This window comes from Drosophila yakuba, chromosome X, assembly GCF_016746365.2.
Source record: "Drosophila yakuba strain Tai18E2 chromosome X, Prin_Dyak_Tai18E2_2.1, whole genome shotgun sequence".
In the NCBI taxonomy this organism is placed as follows: Eukaryota; Metazoa; Arthropoda; class Insecta; order Diptera; family Drosophilidae; genus Drosophila; species Drosophila yakuba.
Window position 1 is genome coordinate 15,934,347 of NC_052526.2, and position 18,226 is coordinate 15,952,572.

At 44.3% G+C, this 18,226-nt stretch overlaps 4 protein-coding genes across 5 annotated transcripts; 1 reads left to right on the forward strand and 3 right to left on the reverse strand.

Moving 5' to 3' along the window:
- Positions 1-1,402: 1,402 nt before the first annotated feature.
- LOC6525606 (dnaJ homolog subfamily C member 22) lies at positions 1,403-3,603 on the reverse strand. Its single transcript, XM_002101405.4, has 2 exons — positions 3,266-3,603; positions 1,403-2,800 (listed from the first exon to the last, which is right to left on the reverse strand). Exon 2 carries the CDS (start codon positions 2,780-2,782, stop codon positions 1,562-1,564), a length of 1,221 nt encoding a protein of 406 aa, XP_002101441.1. The 5' UTR covers positions 2,783-2,800; positions 3,266-3,603; the 3' UTR covers positions 1,403-1,561.
- Positions 3,604-3,666: 63 nt separating this feature from the next.
- LOC6525607 (zinc finger C4H2 domain-containing protein) lies at positions 3,667-5,572 on the reverse strand. Its single transcript, XM_039377713.2, has one exon. The coding sequence runs from the start codon at positions 5,267-5,269 to the stop codon at positions 4,256-4,258; it is 1,014 nt and encodes a 337-aa protein (XP_039233647.1). The 5' UTR covers positions 5,270-5,572; the 3' UTR covers positions 3,667-4,255.
- Positions 5,573-5,728: 156 nt separating this feature from the next.
- Positions 5,729-18,224, forward strand: LOC6525609. 2 transcript variants are annotated; one of them, XM_015190900.3, is made up of 9 exons: positions 5,729-6,293; positions 11,276-12,005; positions 13,379-15,674; positions 15,729-15,855; positions 15,917-16,557; positions 16,622-16,717; positions 16,778-16,912; positions 16,970-17,493; positions 17,565-18,224. In XM_015190900.3, exons 2-9 carry the CDS (start codon positions 11,284-11,286, stop codon positions 17,698-17,700), a joined length of 4,677 nt encoding a protein of 1,558 aa, XP_015046386.1. In that variant the 5' UTR covers positions 5,729-6,293; positions 11,276-11,283; the 3' UTR covers positions 17,701-18,224. The 2 variants fall into 2 exon arrangements, with proteins under 2 accessions (XP_015046386.1, XP_015046387.1); XM_015190901.3 differs by lacking the exon at positions 5,729-6,293 and having other exon boundaries at positions 11,276-11,873.
- Positions 10,394-11,270, reverse strand: LOC6525608. Its single transcript, XM_002101407.3, has one exon. It carries the CDS (start codon positions 10,876-10,878, stop codon positions 10,543-10,545), a length of 336 nt encoding a protein of 111 aa, XP_002101443.1. The 5' UTR covers positions 10,879-11,270; the 3' UTR covers positions 10,394-10,542.
- Positions 18,225-18,226: the final 2 nt, after the last annotated feature.

Consider the following 18,226-nt stretch of genomic DNA (forward strand, 5'->3'; position numbering starts at 1 on the left):
AAAACCTTTGTGTGTTAGTCTAGGTGTAAGCACACTTGTACTTGGTTGATACGGACTTCCTGCTTTCAAATATAAATTAATCGACGCTTATCGAAATCGATCGATATAATCCATCGACTTGAAATCGCAAATGTTTTTTATTTGCCGAATGCAAGTCAAACATACAATTTCTGAAATATGCATTTCGATACATTATCGGTACATTTATATTTGAAAATAAGGGCGTTCTAGAAAACTGGGTATCACACAATCATACAAAAAAAAAAAAACGCACACACCTATACACGAGACGCACACACTGCAGCAGTGTGTGTGTGTACGATGCCTAACAAATTGTTATTTTATTTTAAAACGTATTTTAAATATAGTCTACCCCTAAACAAGAATTGTAAAACCCTTCTTTTTTTTGTAATTGAGTTTTTGTTTTTTTTGAAAAAGAAAACGTGATAACCTACACACGCCCACACGAAACACAAAAACAGTCACAACAACAAACAAACAAAAAAAAAAAACAATTATATAAAAATAGTCAAATTTGTAAAGTTTAAAAATACTGGCCCTGATGGAATATATATTTAAAAAATATATATACACGATAGATCAGTGAAAAAATGGAAAACAAACAAACGAAAAGCAATTAATTAATATATAAAAATATCTTTAAAATAAAAAAGCAAAAAATCTAGTAGGCAAAATGTTATATACACATTTTTTGCTCAGTATTATGTTTTAAACTAAAATTAAGCGAGTTATTGTTTCCTGTTTATATATTTTTTTTCGTCAACCCTATTTTTACGATATTTTGTTTTTCGATTTCGAGTTTGATTTTTTCTTCTTTTTCAACAAACTCCCTGCGATGGCAATTAATATTAAAGTGAAATCTAATGATATACCATAAACACATCCACAAAGCGATATATATAAATTTTGTTCGTTTTATTTAAACGTTTTACTTAAATATTAATGGAAAAAATACACGCACACAACAAATTTGTGAGAAAAAAAATTACAATACATATTTTTCTTTTTTTTTTTTTGCTTAGTCTCGTAAGTAGTTCATTATATTATGTAAAATATATAAAATAAATAAATGAATATAAATCTAAATGGATCGAATTCTTTCACTGATAGAGGGAAGCGTGATTTGGTAATATTTTGCCGTTCACGCGTTAATTAGTTAAGGGCACTTTCTTAACGGGCGACACGTAAGCGCAGCTAATTTTCTATTTTTTCTAGTCGCATGGAAGTTGCGCACAGTCCAGTCGATTTAACCGACTTGTAGATACCCAGTACAGGGATAATTTAAATAGTTTTTGGTGTTTTGGGGTGCTTTAATATTTTTAAACGCAGTCTTGACTACAAACAAAGCTGATTTATGGTAATAAATATATGTGGAAACAAATACAACTGATAAGCATTAGTTTATTATGAATAACAGTTAAAGAATTCGCAATATGTGCTTTAGCAGCACTTTAGGTACTATTTTTGTAAGTAATCGCATGTGAAGAATCTTATTTCCTAGTCGCTATATATACTTAGACTAGATGGAGAAGAGCTGCGCTTAAAGGACGATGGCCTCCTCCTCCTGGTACTGCTTGTTCTTGCGCCGCCGGTTGGACTTGATCTTGCTGAGCACACTGTACGCCTGCTGGATTTCGATGAAGCGCTGGTGGGCCTGGGCCCGCAAGGCCTCGTCCTTGACCTTGTCGGGATGGTACTCCTTGGAGAGTTTCCTGTACGCAGCGGTGATCTCGGCCTGCGAGGCGGTGGCACTTACGCCCAAGACCTTGTATGAATTGCGTTCGCCATCCACGTCCATGCTTTCGAACACCTCCTTCCAGGTCTCGTACCAGCCGTGATGCTGCGCATAGTTATAGGTGTCCTGCAGGGCTTGCTTCAGATCTGTCCACCAGGCGGAGGCCAAGAAGTTATGGATGGCCTCGTGGATGGGCACCTCGCCGCCGTCCTCGTCCGAAATGGTGCCGTTGAAGTACAGGAAGCTGCCCCAGAAGGCGCAGTAGATGATCACGGCGGTGGTCAGCTTGAAGGTCCTCTCACCGGGGCTTCCCCTTCGTGGCGGCGTCCTTCGCCACTGCTTGGACAAGCCGTCAAAGGTCAGTGCCGCCACGAGGCCAGTGAACAGCAGTGAGTAGGTCTCGTCGTATATCAGATACCTCGCCGGATACGCCAGATAGGCGGTCACCAGGCAGTGCCACCAGACACCCTGCTCCCGGCCAATGTTGCCCACAATCCAAACGCCCAGGGAAACGAACAGCGGTATCGCCCAGTGTAGGAAGCTCAGATCCCAGCCGCCGACCACGGTCTCCGGAATGGCCATGGAACACACCTGACCGAACAGGTGGCCGATCATCACCTGGCCGACGAATCTCTTCGAGGAATACGGCGGTTTTGGATACGCCTGCAGCTTGGCCACAAACATCTTGACGAACTTGGGATCCTCGTTGGCATCGCGCACATACTCGGGAATCAGGAAGAGCTCGCCCATCCAGCCAATGCCCATGTAGCCACCCAGGGTGCACCACCAAATGAAGGCGTGTCGATCGCGATGCAGGTACAGATGATGCAGTCCAAAGATTCCGCCGAAAAGCCAGCATAGATAGGCTATGACCACCGATTTCTGGGGCGGCAGAGCATTAACCTCCTTGTTTTTGGCCTTCCCCTGCACCTGGCCATTGGACTTGAGCTTCGATGGAGATCCGCTGGGCGAATCGGTGGTCTTATTCTTTCCGGCCACCGGAGATACGGTCTGCTTGGTGCCCATGGTGTTCCAAGCGGATTACTGCAAGGAAATGGGGCAAAACATTTAATAACAAATGAGATAATTCAGAAATTGTTTTACTGACAATATTATGAGATGTGAAAAACTCTTGAAAACAAATAAATAAATAAAATTCAACATAAATGTTTCTTTTTCTGTTGGTAGTACAAAATTACAGAATATTCTTAACAGTTGCTGTTTTAATATGGCTAGTTAGGGTAATAAGTTGTCTTATAATGCTTATAATAATATAATACTTTTGAATATTATTGAGTAAAATATTTTTAGATGTGCCATCTTTGTCTGATTAAAGATCAGCTTTTTGTATATCAAACACCTTAAATGTTGCTCAAACTAAACCATAAAGACATCTCTTATAAAGACTTCAAACAGCTAAGAGTTTCCAGGGATATAATTTATTATTATTATTTTAGTTACTGGCTTTAAGTATCAGCTTTTGGGCCACTTTCCGTGTAAAACACTTACCAACTCGCGATCGACCTCGATTTCTTGTGAAATTGTCGCTGCGCAGGCGCAACTTCTTGGCCACGACTGTGTGGAAGAATTGGGGGAAAGAGAGGCGGAGAAAGAGGCGGCGCAGAACTTTCTCTTTTCACAAATTCTACGCACGCAGCGACAACAAGAACAAAAACCACAAACTGATCCACAGGAAGAAAAATAAAAAACAAGTGCACTGATGCGTTCAATTTGAAGTGGTTGTTGCTACTTTTCACTAAGACAACAATTGAAACAACGAAACTCAGCGCAGCAAATACGAATTTGTTGTTTTGCGGGCCGGATTAAAAGTTAAATAAAAAAACCGAACTTGTTGCTCGGCTTAAGTTGGGAGTGACCAAATCCGGGGACAAGCAAAAATACCATTGATCTGAATTTTAGTACGTTGTATATTTCAAATACTTTTGAGCTCACGGATAATGTAAGGTAATGTAAAATGTAAATACGTCTATATACACTCGAACTTATTAGTTAAAAACTAAAGAACTAAAAGAACACATTTAAAAATGAAATATTTTTATTGATTTTTGTGTTTTTTTTTTTTTGCTGCTTAAATATGGCATAGTTGCATATTTTGCATGGCTTACATGTATAAAAAGAATTTTTGTTCTCGATAATTTGACACGTTATTTGAGCTTTTAAAATACACTTAGCCTATGATTATAGTAAAAATAAAAATCAAATTCATTTGCTTTACCAACTAAAATTGTTATGAGAATTTGTTAATGGCTGGTGCGTCATGAATATTTTCTCCAGAGGCTTTCAAATACACTAATAAGGTATAAAATATTAATGTTTCGCTCAAACTTCTCCAACAATCATGAGCACACCGCCTTGTGGTGTTGTAATACTTTCCATTGGGATTAATAAATAGATGAGGCATAAAAAAAAACACATTCGTTTCCGGAACCAGCTCCGGACTTAAGATGAGTGTAGTGGCTGGTCTTGAGCGGTGGCCGTTTAGTTGTTCTTCTTCTTGGGCTTCTTGGGATTGCGGGAGCGCGACTTGGCCTTGCAGAGTGGACAGATGGGCGCGTTCCGGTGGATCTGCTGGTGGCAGGACAGACAGGACTTCATCGGTGGCGGCTGCTGGCGGAGATTCACATTGAAGTCGGAGCGAAACGAGGGATGGTGGCCGATGCCGATCGATGGCGACTGCTGCAGTCGATTGCTGGGCGGCGGCGGTGGCGGTGGTGCTGAGAAATCGCCCTTGCCCAGACGCACTGCAGCGGCAGCCGCAGCGGCGGCGGCAGCAGCACTGCCTGCTCCCGGCGGGGCGGGTGGCATGAAGGCGTGTCCAGGATTGCCGCCACCGGCTCCTCCGCCGCCCACGGATCCACCACCACCGCCTGCAGCGCCGCCACCACCAACGCCGCCCTGTCCGCCGCCAGATGGCAGCGCGGTCACCGTGGCCTCCGGCATCAGAGGATGCCGGGCATGCGGACGGGCCAGCGACGAGGTCTGATTAACGGAGGCCGCCGCCGCTGCTGCAGCAGCTGCTGCTGCCGCTGATTGGGCGGCCACCTTAAGGAAGTTGGTCTGGAAGCGATCCTTCGAAATGGGACTGCCCTCCTCCTCGTGAAGATCCCGCAGCGGACTTAGTCCGAGATAATCGCGGCGCATGTGATCGATCTGGTACTTGAGGGCCAGGTACTCCTCGTACACCCGGTTGGCCATGTCGAAGGAGCGCGTCTGGTTCTCCTTCGTCTGCTTGATGATGTTCTCCATGTCGTTGATGTCCGCATGGATCTGGCGCAGCTCCTCCACGTGCGACATCTTCTCCTCGAGCAGGTGCTCCATCTCCTTGCGATACTCCTCCAGGCATTTCTCCTCATCATCGCTCAGCTTCACCTCCTTAATAATCCGCACCTTGAGCTTCTCCAGCGACAGCGTCTTGTCCCTGATATCCTTGATGGCCTCCAGTTTGGCGTAGTAGTGGCGCTCATTGGAGCTCGAGATCTCGCTGGTGGCCATTGTAGATCCAAAACGATCCGTGTGGTATTCTAGGTCTGGAGTAATATGAGTATTTTCGGAAGACTCTCGACTGTTTTCTGAATGGCCCCCTCCCCTGGGCGAATGTTTATTTTGCACTTTTTCACTAGCCTAACGGTTCGGTGTCGGGTTTTCCGACTGATTCTCAAGCATCTGATATCGTTGATCGAGTCTTTTGCGTTTGTCCTTTGGTACGGCGCACTTTTAATTGATTTTTTCTTTATTTATTTGATTTTTTCGCTGCTAATGCTAATACCATTTTTTTTTTCTGGTATACAATGCAGTGTTACCAGGTTGTGAAAACATTTTTTCTTATTCATCACGACCAGCCGATTATTTTCTATCGATAGCTGGCGGTGCCGGAAAATACTGATAATAACCATTACAACTTTTTCCAGGCAATCCCTGTCTTTCAGCGAACGGTCACACTGGGCGCGCCCGTTATATTACATTATGCATTTGTATTTTTCGATCGGGCGCAGATCGTTCGGATCGGAAAATCCGGTTCGGAAAGCGGGCTTTGGGGACAAAACAAAGAATCTTGTTCTGGTCATGACTTTTCCATCCGCGAATTGTCAACTTTTGTTAGGCAAATAGTTGTTGTTCTCTGCCAAAGCCAGCAGCAACGATCGCTAGAGAGAGAGCGAGACGGATGCAAACAATGCGTACCTGTGCGCATGTGTGTGTGAGACATTCCGCAAGTGATTCATTCCGCAAGAATAATAAATAAATAAATAATATAAAGCAGTGCAAACTGGGGCGAAATGTTTGTGGAAATGTGTCAACAATTGGCGGCCGTAAAATATCAGTGCAATATCAATATGTGTGGGAAATCGGTTTAGCAATTTACCAGATACTTTGCTTTTCGCCCACCGCTCTCTCCCTCACTCTTTGTTTTCGTTTTTTATTGTTGTGCTCTGTGTGTGTGTGTGTTGTGAATATAAAACGAAGTTAAGTTGACCACGCACAAACTGCATACGAATTTTGAACAAGGAAAAAGCGAAAGGTAAAAGCGATTTTTATGCTTCTTATTTGAAAGCCGCCGTTTCTTCGCGATCTCTTTTTCTGCGGGCTTCGATTTTCAATTGTCTCTTCTCTCTCCAATGCGTCCTAATCAATCCGTGTACATATGCGGGCCGTTTGTCTGTGTTGGTAGGCTGATAAGTTTTTAAGACAGCTGTGTGCCAAATAATAGTTATATTAAAAATAAAGGAAATTGTTCATATATTACGGTAATATTAATAACATTTTATTCAGCTCCCATTTAAACGTTTATAAATACTTCGTTAGTAGATATGTATTTATTTTGTAATAAGTTATTAGCTTATTAGAGTGTTTTGGCAACTATGTAAACATATGAAGTTAGCTTGTTTATATGCAAATTTAAGCAATATAAATATAATTTTGCCTAAATTTATAAGACCACTATTGCTTTGAACGCATTTGTAATTATGATCATTTTTGACACACATATATTTCGCTTCTAACTGCTTATCGCTCCCATTTGGCGCTGGCTGTGTGAGCGGGACAGGTGTCACCTGTTGAGCTTCTCCGCTCCATCTCTTTCCGCCGCTCTCCCCTCTCCCTTTCACACGTTTGACACATTTTGTTGCTGTTCTTAATTGTTTGGCAATTAAGTCAATTATAAACATATTAAGACAGTCGACACACATTCTCCGATTGGATTCGGGTTTCCCTTTGACTTTCGCAGCAGAATCAATAACCAAATAATCGATCAATCCAGGGGAAAAGTCCGAAAGTTGGGCTGAATAAATAGATGACTCTCAAGATCTCTTAGTTATTATTAGGCAATAAATAAAATAAAATACAGCAAACCCGTGAGTTGACAAATAATTGGATATTTACTTCTTTATACAGATACGTATCTCCGATTTGTAAACAATATGATTATTAAAAGAGAAAAGCAGCTTAATCTATTTATAATATATTTATATTAAATAACAAGAGCTGTAATCTTCTCCCATTTCTTCAGAAATGCCATTGCTTACCTATTTTAATTTCTTGCCTAAAAATGGAACTCATGTAAGGCTGCGTTTGTATTTGTCAAAATAATATGGTAAATGACCATAAATCTGTAACCCTTTAATAGGTGCACCTAAAGATTCTCCCTATACACAGTGACAGATATATGTATGTATATACACAGTTACAGATGAACGGAATGGCTCCACGCTTAGTATTCCCCTCGTGATAGTCCAGGTAATCAGTAGTCAAGTGTCTGGGATTGCCTCTACCCTCTAACGATCGTTTGGTGGGTTCTTCTCTGTCTACGTCTACCTGGCTTCTCTTTTCGCCGTGTGTAAATCAAATCACAAATCGATGGCAACTTACATACGACAAAAAATGCTGTCAAACGACTTGGAAACCGAGTCGCAAGTCGCGAGATCGCTTAACCCCACACTGCCCCTCCGTGATTCTCCGATTCTTCGCGCTGCCTGGTCTTATATAATTGGGGCCATGGAAGCGTTAACTCGAGTGTGGAACTATCTGTGCCCATTTCCTCCAGTTTTTTTCCATTTTTTTTTTTAAATATTTATACTTTTTGCACCATGAATACGATCCCGGAATGAGGGACGAACAGTTAACTCAGCTTATTTTTACTGTCGCAGCGCTTATCGCGCTTATAAACATAAACAAAAACAAAGCTCAAACGCAGTTCGTGAATCAGAGAATACGTATAGATACACGGTGAAAATATCATTCTATATATCTGTTCTTCATCTTCAGGAGCAATTGCCACTTTGATTATAACAATATTTTCGGAACAAATGAAAATAAATGAAATGAAAACAAATGTAATGAAATGAAAATAGTAGAACAGAATCCCAACTAAATGACCAATGTGCAGTTATTTTGCTCAGTGTACTACCACAAAGCCATTGCACTTGGTCCATGGAAACTGCTGTAATTAGCAAAATAACAATGCAACAAAAGAAGAAAAGCATAAAAACGTAAAGGGAGAACGCAAGTGATTCATGCGAATAAATGACTATCCAATTGCAAATGCGCATGAATGCATTACTTTATTTGCATGCAAGCCTTTATATGTTTAAATGTTTAAATGTGTATTAAATCCATCCGTTTTCATATTCCACATTTACATTGTATATATCTAACAATATTTCCTTTTTTTTTGTTTGGCCAAATAATATCGCAACGGAAGTAAGCCCTATTAGATCGTATAATTGCGCCAAATAATGGAGCAACGTGCGACAGCGAAATGTGATATATCAATATATATATCAAAGTTGGCTTCAAAATGGATTTATGGCTATTGTCCAAACGAAAATATCCATTTAAGAAAATAGTATTGGGACTTTTAGTTTCTCATTCAATAGTGCATATCGATATTGCTCATTGCTGCCATTGATGAATCAAGAGTTTTGATATGCCTATCAGTTTTAGCATATAAATCCGAGGACTTCCAGACGTCCATCTATCGCCGGTCATTCATGATGTAAACTGGCACTCAGTGCTACATACATCCATATATAATTATCACTCTTGGGTGGCTTGTCATTCTTATCGCTCTTTTTGCCCAACCACTATAAATACGAACGATATCTGGACAAAACGTGTATATAGAGAGTGTTTTATACTATACGAGCTATATGCACTGGGTACAATTCGCGAGTATCTCACCACACGAAAGTATGACACATTTCGGTCATATTTATGGGGACAATAATTGGAAAACAAATAGCTAAACACAAATAGCTAGAGCACTTTCCAATTCGTTAGTTGAAGTGAGTTGGGATCTCTAAAGAAAATACATAAAACAAAACTCAGTTTAAAAGGAGTTCCAATTTCATGTACAAATAATCCTTTTATATGAAATTAGAGTGCATTAATGCTATGAAACGCACTGTACGTAGTCCACATGGTCACAGAATTGGGCAATTGAATGTGGATTCGTATTCGTGATTGTGTGCGGCAAAACAATTGATTCACTTGGCCAGCACTCGCTCACTATACGAGTCGAGTATATCCATTTATTGCCCGTCGTGTGAGAGCGTAAAATTTGATATTCGATTAATCATCGAGGAGAAGACACGAATGGCGGCGTAGTGGTAGTTCTAGCTGATATTCCCGGAAAACATATAGGGTCCGTTCTAATGTGAGTCATGCCATCCATCAAGTTCATTCATTCAACTTATCCGGCGCAATATGCAAAACAAAAAAATAAACAAGAGAAGTGAGGAGAAGTGCGCCGGCGACAATAGCCGCAACAATGAGTTCGTTTAAACTTTAAACGCTTATAAACAAAAACCATCGAGGCTAAGGGATGTGGACTATTGGTGGAGTGGCGGAGTGGAGGAGTTCTCCCATTTGAAGTGGGGCGACCACTTAAGCGACAACGACAGCAATTCCCGGGATCCCCAGATGGTCCACTCTGTGCAATCCCATGCCAAACTATACGATCTGATCCGCTCCGATCTGATGGGGTCTGGTCTGGTCTGGTCCACTTTGGGCGCTGTCGAGAGTTGAAAAGTTCAGGGAACTGCAATGGAAGTGCAGCGAAACAATGGGTGGGCACCAGAAATTAGGATCATCAATGGAGCAAAGTAATGGAGTAAACAACTCTCAAATGCCAGATGCCGCACTCGTAAAAGTTACATTGCATCGGAGTAGTTGGAAGTGTGAACTATCTGCATCGAATTGCAATAGCTAACGTGGTATTCGTATTACACATTAAACTATTATCACCAAAAGGCATGTAAGAATTTTATATATTATTTTAAAGCAAAAACTTGGCATTCAGCTAACTTAAAATAACTTATTAATGGGCATGTGGGCTACCGAAATGCACACTTTATTTTTATTAAATTGTTATACTCCCTTATCGTTTGTTTATTTTTTATCACACTTTCTAAACTCGCCGTCGAAAATGTGCTGATAATTGCACTTGGGCCGTTTGAATGCTGTTTATTCAAATCTCTGTTTCAATCCAACTGAATAAATAATCGACTGAAAAGCGCTGACTTTGAAAGCGGAAAGTGAAAGCGCATCTGTGAGTGGGGGAAAAATTAATGATCGAAGAGGCGAATATTGTTGGTCGCTCGTAAGGAAATGCAAACACGTGTCTTTAATTTTCGCACTCTCTGCAGATTTTTATTTGCCTCGCTGGCACTTACATAATTATGTGGCCACTTGGAAATTGGGAATACTTGGGCACAATCTAAGCGTAAATTATAAATCTAAATAAATTATGAGCTAATTGCACGTCTAATTGTCTAATTGGAGTAGTCCAGTCGCCTTCTGGCCAGAGCCAATCGGATGAGTCGCCGCTGCTCCAGTTCCTGCAGTTGCTGCTGCACGAGCAGGCGATGCAGTAGCTCCACTTTGGCGTACTCCTGGGCCTTCCGTTGCACCCGCTTCTGCTGCTCCTCCACAAAGGCGTCCATGGTTCTTGCGATGGCACAGGGTTCCTTGAGTTCCGTTTGCTCCTTCTTCATTTGTGTGGTGTGATTCCAGCACTTGGTCTGGATGAACTTCAGCAGTAGGTGGATCAGATGGCTCCAGAAAATCAATGAGGATTGATAGAATTCGGAGATAGAACTCGTGGACATGTCGATTGCTCAGTTAACTGGTGAGAAGTGTGAGGTTTCAAGCGGTAGTCGACATTTATATAGTACAAGAGGTTACCTGGGCGGTAACTCGGGCAGGTAACTGCTGAAATTCCAAGGGCTTACCTGTAAGAATATATCTTCTACGGGTTAAATCCGCTAACAGGGCTTAAATCCCTAGGGCATCCTAATCAGGTAACTTTTAGGGTCAATAAGTGACAAGGAGGCTGTTGGGATAACCCGGTTGCCTACGGTCCTTATAAGAGCGGATTGTCTCGTGTTACCTAGATAATTTGCTATCTATATATAGTTTTTATTCTCTATTTGCCCATACCAACTTTGGTATATATATATTTTGTAATAAGCTGTATTAACGCGATTTTCCATCTGTGTTTTGCAGGCTCCACCATGGAGCAGGCGCGTCCTGTGCCCGCTCCCCGCCGCCTCTATCCGGAGCTGCGTCCCGCCAACTACGAGAATATAGAGATCAGGACACCCAATACAACTAACAACAATATCAACCACAATAACATTAAGAAGCTTAACATCAATGCGGAGAATCTGCATGGAAATTGTGCGGAAAAGAAGCTGCCATCGAGTGGACAAAACAAGTTGATCCTGCAGGAGAACAACGCCGATAGCCAGCAGCCGATCTACGGGCCGGATGCCAATGAGAATGTCCAGGAGCCGGTGTATGCGACACCAAGGCCAGCTCCACGCCAGCGATTGCCACCAGCGGAGGAGCGGGAGGATCCCGAACCGGAACCCGAAGATGAGGTGCCACTAAGGATTCTGCGAGCGGCGCCACAAATACCGCCCAAGCCACTCAACTTCCTGCCCGACCAGCGAGCCTCGATCTGCAGCGAGTTCTCCACCACCAGTGTCCAGACGCCGGGCAAAGCTGACGAGGATCGGGAAGGATCGCGATACGCGTCCAACGCCTCACTGGACTGCAGCGAGAGCTCCCACAGCGGCAAGTTCAAGTCGCAGTCACCCGGGTACGTAGACGCCGTCGATTCATCCATTCTGCAGTCGGATCATCCGGATCCAAACGGAAACCATCCACAGGCAGAGTCCTCCTCCGCAGAACAGTCCTCCGGCAGCCAAGATGGCGACGATGGCGACGACAAGTAAACCATTGACCATCATTTCCACCCCTTTGTCTTGCACTTTCCTTAGTTTTTCGATGGGTTCCCCTTTCTTTTGCTCTAAAATGGATGCTAACAATGCACAATATATACGCGGATTTTTGGGTGTATTTTTGTTTAATTTTGTAGTTTGCACAATATGTTTTTATTAACTTATGCACAGACACTTTTGATTTTTAAAAAATTAATCTTCTCAGCTATGATCTTTGAAGTGTACTTTTATGTTCTTTTTTCTCTACAATGTTTAGTAGTTAAACTTTGATAAATGTTTTCTTAATTTGCGGTTGTGGTTACAATAAGTTTTTATGCGCCGATAGAGCAACATTTTATTGCATTTCAGTAAACATTTGAAGCCTAAACAAACAGCGTAAAATAATCACATTCTTCTTTCGACATTGCTGTACAAATTTGCTAAGTTTGTTATCTGGTTTATTGAGCCATTAATTTTGTTTTCTAAATAATCTCTTATCGAGAGTTTAACGCAGTTGGTGGGGTTTTTTCTGTGAGTATTTGGAATTTAGATAAATAATTTTAAGCAGCGACACTTCCAGCATGAATCGCTTAGTTTAATGGAGCTGAGACGATATATTCAAACTTCCTGCTAAAGAAACAGCTGTTTCACTAATCATTTACATATCACATTGGGCCAAAAATATATCCCTAGCTTGATAGCATTCCTTCTGATTTATGTACTTTCCTGCGGAACTCCATGCTCAACTATTTCGGGCTATGTCTCTACGAGATCACTTCCGCCTTCACTTCCCTCTGCATCCGTAAATGAAAATAGAACCATCAAGGGATTCGTGCCTATAATTAGCCTGGCGTCTGTTCAAGATCAATGGCAAGCGGGATCGTTTAAAAATAGTAGAGCGGAAAGTCTTAAGATCGTTTTTCACACCGAAATCTGAGTTTTGTGCGGTTGACAATGGTTTTCAAGATCAATCGGTTGGGAACCGCGTAGAGGAAAGGCAATGTCGGGCACTGTCTAAATTGTATAAAAAGCTGCATAAGGTATTATAAGATACTTTATAAGAAAGTGAGGCATATTGGTTAGTTACCAGGTTTTGGTTTTTCTTATTTCGAAATAGTTTAAATTTAATTATAGTATTGTAAAAATCCTTAAAGAACTTTATTTCGGTGTTCTTTGAATGAAGTGCGGTGTTTCGGTTTGGGTTTACCTTGGTGTTCAATCTTTGGAATGATCCCCGCCTGAACACGAAGTTTTTTGTGGTCTAACCAATTTAGCTTGATGTTTTTTGGATCTTAACTACTAAACTAACTAAAGGGAATGGAATAGTCTTGAGTGCCAAAATATCGAAATATCTAATAGATTGTGTTCCTTGAACTCCCCGCAGTAACCTGCTCCGATCGCTGGGCACCACATCTAAGCTGCTGGGAGAAGCCATCGGCGAGCGGATCACGGTCAAGGCCAAGGGAGCCAAGAAGCGACTGGACAGGAATCTGAAGAGCTCCACGGAGGCAATCAGCACCCTCGGAGCGGATGCCAGCCGGAGTTTGAAGCACGCCGGCAAAAGGTTCGGCTCCAATTTCAGTCTCGGCAGGAATAAGGACAAGGCGGAAGTAGGCGAAAGGCCAGGAGGATCTGGTGAAATGGATCTGGACAGGCGGCAGACAATGCCCAATACGGAGGTCTTTAGCACGATACAGTTCTCCAGTCCATTGAACCGAAACGGTGGTCTTGCGGACCTGCGTGAAAATGAGGCGAAACTGCAAGAGAAGGAGTATCTGCGTCCGGATCCGGAACAGGAGGACGACGGCTGCTACGAGGTGCCCAAAACGCAAGGCAAACCGCCCAGCTATGACGAGGCACTGCGGTCACGTCCCTCGCCCAGTGCCTCACCCATGTCCAGGAATCTCGCACAGGAGGCTGCCCAATTGGTGCAGTTGCGCAACCAGCGGCAGCTGAGCAGCAGCTCCACAAATAGCGACGAGTCGCCACGACTGCCCATGCCTGCCTTTCCGCCACCCCGCCTCTCCCAGCAACCGGAGCAGTTCCGCCTGGATGCACTGCAGCCGCCGGTGCGCCAGAAGCGTCGTAAGAACTACGAACACATCGAACTGCGACGTCCGCCCGTCGACTCCGCCCAACTGGAGGAACTTAATCGGGCTGCAGCGGCCGCAGAGCGCGAGGAATCGCTGCTGATCTCCGCCAAGAATGCCGAGGCGGAGACCAAGACACCGAAGCCGGAACGCAGCGATTCGTGGGAGTTCTACGGCGAAGACGAAAACGAGGTGGAGGAGGAGGATGAGGAACAGGAGGCAAGCTCCTCGCCCGAACCGGTGTACGCCAATCAGGAGGCAACCTATGGCAAGCTTTTTGAAATGGCCACCGCAGGGAGCAGTCGCAGCAATGTGCTGACCCCCAACCAGGTGGCGGAGCAGCAGCAGCTGGCCTGCATCACCGAGGATTCGGAGCTGGATGCCGCTGAAGGAGCTGTGGGCGGAGTTCCTCTGCCGCAGGCCCTCATCGAAGAGTTCGATCCGCTCAGCAGCAAGAGTTCGACCCTCGCCAGGTCCAACAAAAGCAATGAGTTGCTGCTGCTGGAGCATCTGCTCGAGGAGGACACCTACGGCACGGTTAAGGCGGAGCAGGACGATGTGAGCATGTGCACCTCCGAGGAAGAGCCCACGACGAGTGCCGCCACATCACCGAAGCCCCAGCTGCCGCAGATAGTGCACCAGAATGCCCGTCTGCTGAGTGATAGCATGGAGAACATGCTGGACTCGGATCAGGAGCGGGTCAGGGACGAGGAGAGGGCAAAGCCCTATCTCAGCCGAATGCCGCAGTCGGCAAATAAGGCAAGTGGGCCAGTGGACTTGGCCAGTGCCTCAAGGAACCGCACCAACTGGTTTGTGCCGGACAAGGCATCAGGTTGCGATGTAACACCCATCGCTTCCAAAACTACGCCGCCCATCGAGGGCGACAGCCCACCCACCTACTTGGAAGCCATTGGAGGCAGCAAGGATGCCGCCGGCAGTCAGGAGAATCGCTCCACCATCGGCTCTCGCTTCCGACAAACCATCAATGCCATCTCCAATGTGAAACTGAAAATGGACGCCATGAAACGAAAGGCCAGCTTCAGGGGAGCAAATCAGCGGCAGTCCGACGTACGGGTGGCCCTGCAAATGGTGCCCAGACCGAGCTTATCGCCATTGCTAATCCGCTACGAGGGTCCGCTGGTGCGCTTTCCATCTGGGGTCGTGGAGGATATACTCAAGGAGATGCAGAATCGCAAGGCCATACTCAGGGAACGCCAGTTCCAGACGTTCCTCGACCAGGAGATGAAGACGCCCAGAGAGATGATACCCCTGGACACGATCACCACGCTGCAATGCGTAAGCAACAGTCGCGTCACGGACACGGCTACCCATTTCTATTGCTTCGAGATAACCACTTCGCAGCCGAAGAACGGAAATGGAGCGGGAGATGCCATGTCCTCCAATCCCAATCTTCTTATGACCAGCAACTCGTCGGGGAATGTAAAGCAACAGCGTGTCTCGCATCTGTATGGCGTGGGCAAGGAGTCGGAACGCGGCGTCTGGATGCAAAAGATACTCGAGAGCTTGACCAACAGCCTGCCGGTGAAGTACACTTGCCACTACTATCGTGCTGGATGGTGTTATCTGAAGGTGAGTACTTTTAATAGCTGGATTTCTGGGATTCTTATGCCCATTTATTTGCAGAACTCTATCACCTCTGAGTGGAGCGGCACCTGGTTGGTGCTTCGCAAGAGCCAGCGACGCTTGATCTTCGTAAGCGAGGCCAACGGCAATGTGGAGAAGATGGATCTGCGCAAAGCCCGCTGCATAGGTGAGCTGATCCTTGAACTGATCCTCGTAAAATCCCATTAAATCAATATATTTTCAAACAGTTCTGAAGGAGAGCGACGAGTCCATTGACAATCTGCACGTGGAAAGCGGTCCCATGCTGATGATTGACTGCCCGCCGTATGCTGTCTACATGATCATGAGTTCCGCCCGCGAGACTAAGATCTGGAGGCACATCATCCGTGAGGTGGCCCACAACAATGGCTTTTCCCTGGGCGATCAACAGCTTACGCGGTACGATGTGCCCGTCATTGTGGACAAGTGCATCAACTTTGTGTACATCCACGGTTCCATGTCAGAGGGTATATATCGCAAGTCCGGATCAGAGAACTCCATGCACAAGCTTATGAGCGCCTTCCGTGCGGACGCCTTCAATGTGGAGATCACCCGAAATGAATACAATGAGCACGATGTGGCCAATGTCCTCAAGCGCTTTATGCGCGATCTACCCGAACGATTGCTCGGCAAGCTGACGGACAGCTTTGTTTTCGTCACGGAGCTGGCGGTGGCCACCGAAAAGATTCCCATCTATCGGGAGCTACTTGGCCGACTATCCGCCATCGAGCGCGAAACACTGCGCCGCATTGTGGGTCATCTGGTCTTCATCAGTTCGCAGCAGTCCAAGAACAAGATGAGTGTTCAAAATCTAACCATGATCTGGGGTCCCACGCTGCTGGCCAAGAAGGTAACTACTAGTAGCACTAGCATTGCCAATTTAAATGAATTATTTTAAATATTTTAATCCACAGAGCGACGAGCTAATCTACTCGCAAAAGGAGGCGGATGTGCTCAGCGATCTAGTAGTGCTCTACAAAAATCTTTTCCCCTGCAGTGCCGATGAAATTGTGAGTTTACTGAATATAAATATCAATTTAAAATATGATTTGAAATCGTATTTATTATAGAAACGGGAGCAGGCCATGCTGGCATGTCTGCAAAAGTATTATGCGGCCGCCGAAACGCTTAAGGATGCGGTGAAGCAGTCCGGGGACATCAAGATCTGGATCAGCCTTAATCCCAATCCTGAAAACAAAACTGAGGTGCGATATTTTAAAGCATATTAATAGTAAAAAAATTTTATTATTATTTATGAGCAGGAGAAGACGCAAGTGAACGCCACCATATCGCCCACAAAGACCGCCTACGAGCTGTGTCGCGAATACTCCGCCAAGATGCAGCTGCCCACCCACCAGTTGACCCTGTACGAGGTGATCCTGAACGACAGCTTAGAGCGTCCGCTTCATCATGATACCAAGGTGTTCGATGTCATTCTAAATTGGTCCTATTGGCCGGAGGAGGATCGCAAGCACAACTACCTGGTGGTTCGTCCAGTTGAAATGCTGTGCGAGATCCAGAGAGCGGTGAAAAATCTGGCCACCGTAACGCCCGGCAAGGAGCTGCGATTCGCCGACTCCAGAACGAAAACCTTTAAAACGCTTCAGTGCGAGCTGCGTGATGGAAAGATTGTGGTGTCCAAGAAGGACAAGAATGACAAAACGACCATTGTGCGGGAGATCTTTCTGCAGAGCAGCACGGCGTACCTCGGCTGCGAGCGCAAGCGCGACTTTCCCTGGAGTTGGGCCATCACCTTTGTGGAGCGTACGCAGGCGCAGATCATGAGGTGGGTCATCATCATCATCGTCATCTGCGACTGCAATGAAATAGTTTAATATCATCCATCCTATTTAACAGATCGCGCGATGCACCATTCATTGGTCATGTCCTGGCGGGCAGCGAGTGGGTGGACCGAACCATTTGGTACTCCAGCATCTGGTACTGCTTGTACAGGGACAACATCCTGCCGCCGGCGGAGATCATCATCAAGTAAAAGTGCCCTCTCCCAGCTGCCAAACATAGATTTTAACGTCGTCTTGTGCATTTTTATGTAGATATTCAGAATTTATTCGCAAAACTTAGGGATATATACGATTAGCGATATTTTTACGAACTATTTCGACAATTTTCCAATATTTCGAATTAGCCAACGAAAAAAAAATATTTTTTTTCACTTTTTTTGTAAATAACGGCACTCAAATACCAAATTGTACATAAGCTTAAGGAATATCAATTGTATAACTAAGAAAACGCCCTTTGTCTTCAACATAGCTCGTTATCCGACATATCTAGCGTTTATCTACATATGTAGGTATGGCGAACTATTAGTTAGGCACAGCCAAACAGAGCATCAAATTTTAGATTAGTCAAAGGTTTTATAAAATGCCTTATATCGTTTTTATACTTACATGTATGTTTTCAATTGGTTTTGCATTTATGCAATATTTGCTTACATTTAAAACCATTTAACTAATAAAAATAAATTCATTTGCTAATGATTATTTTGATATAATAAAACC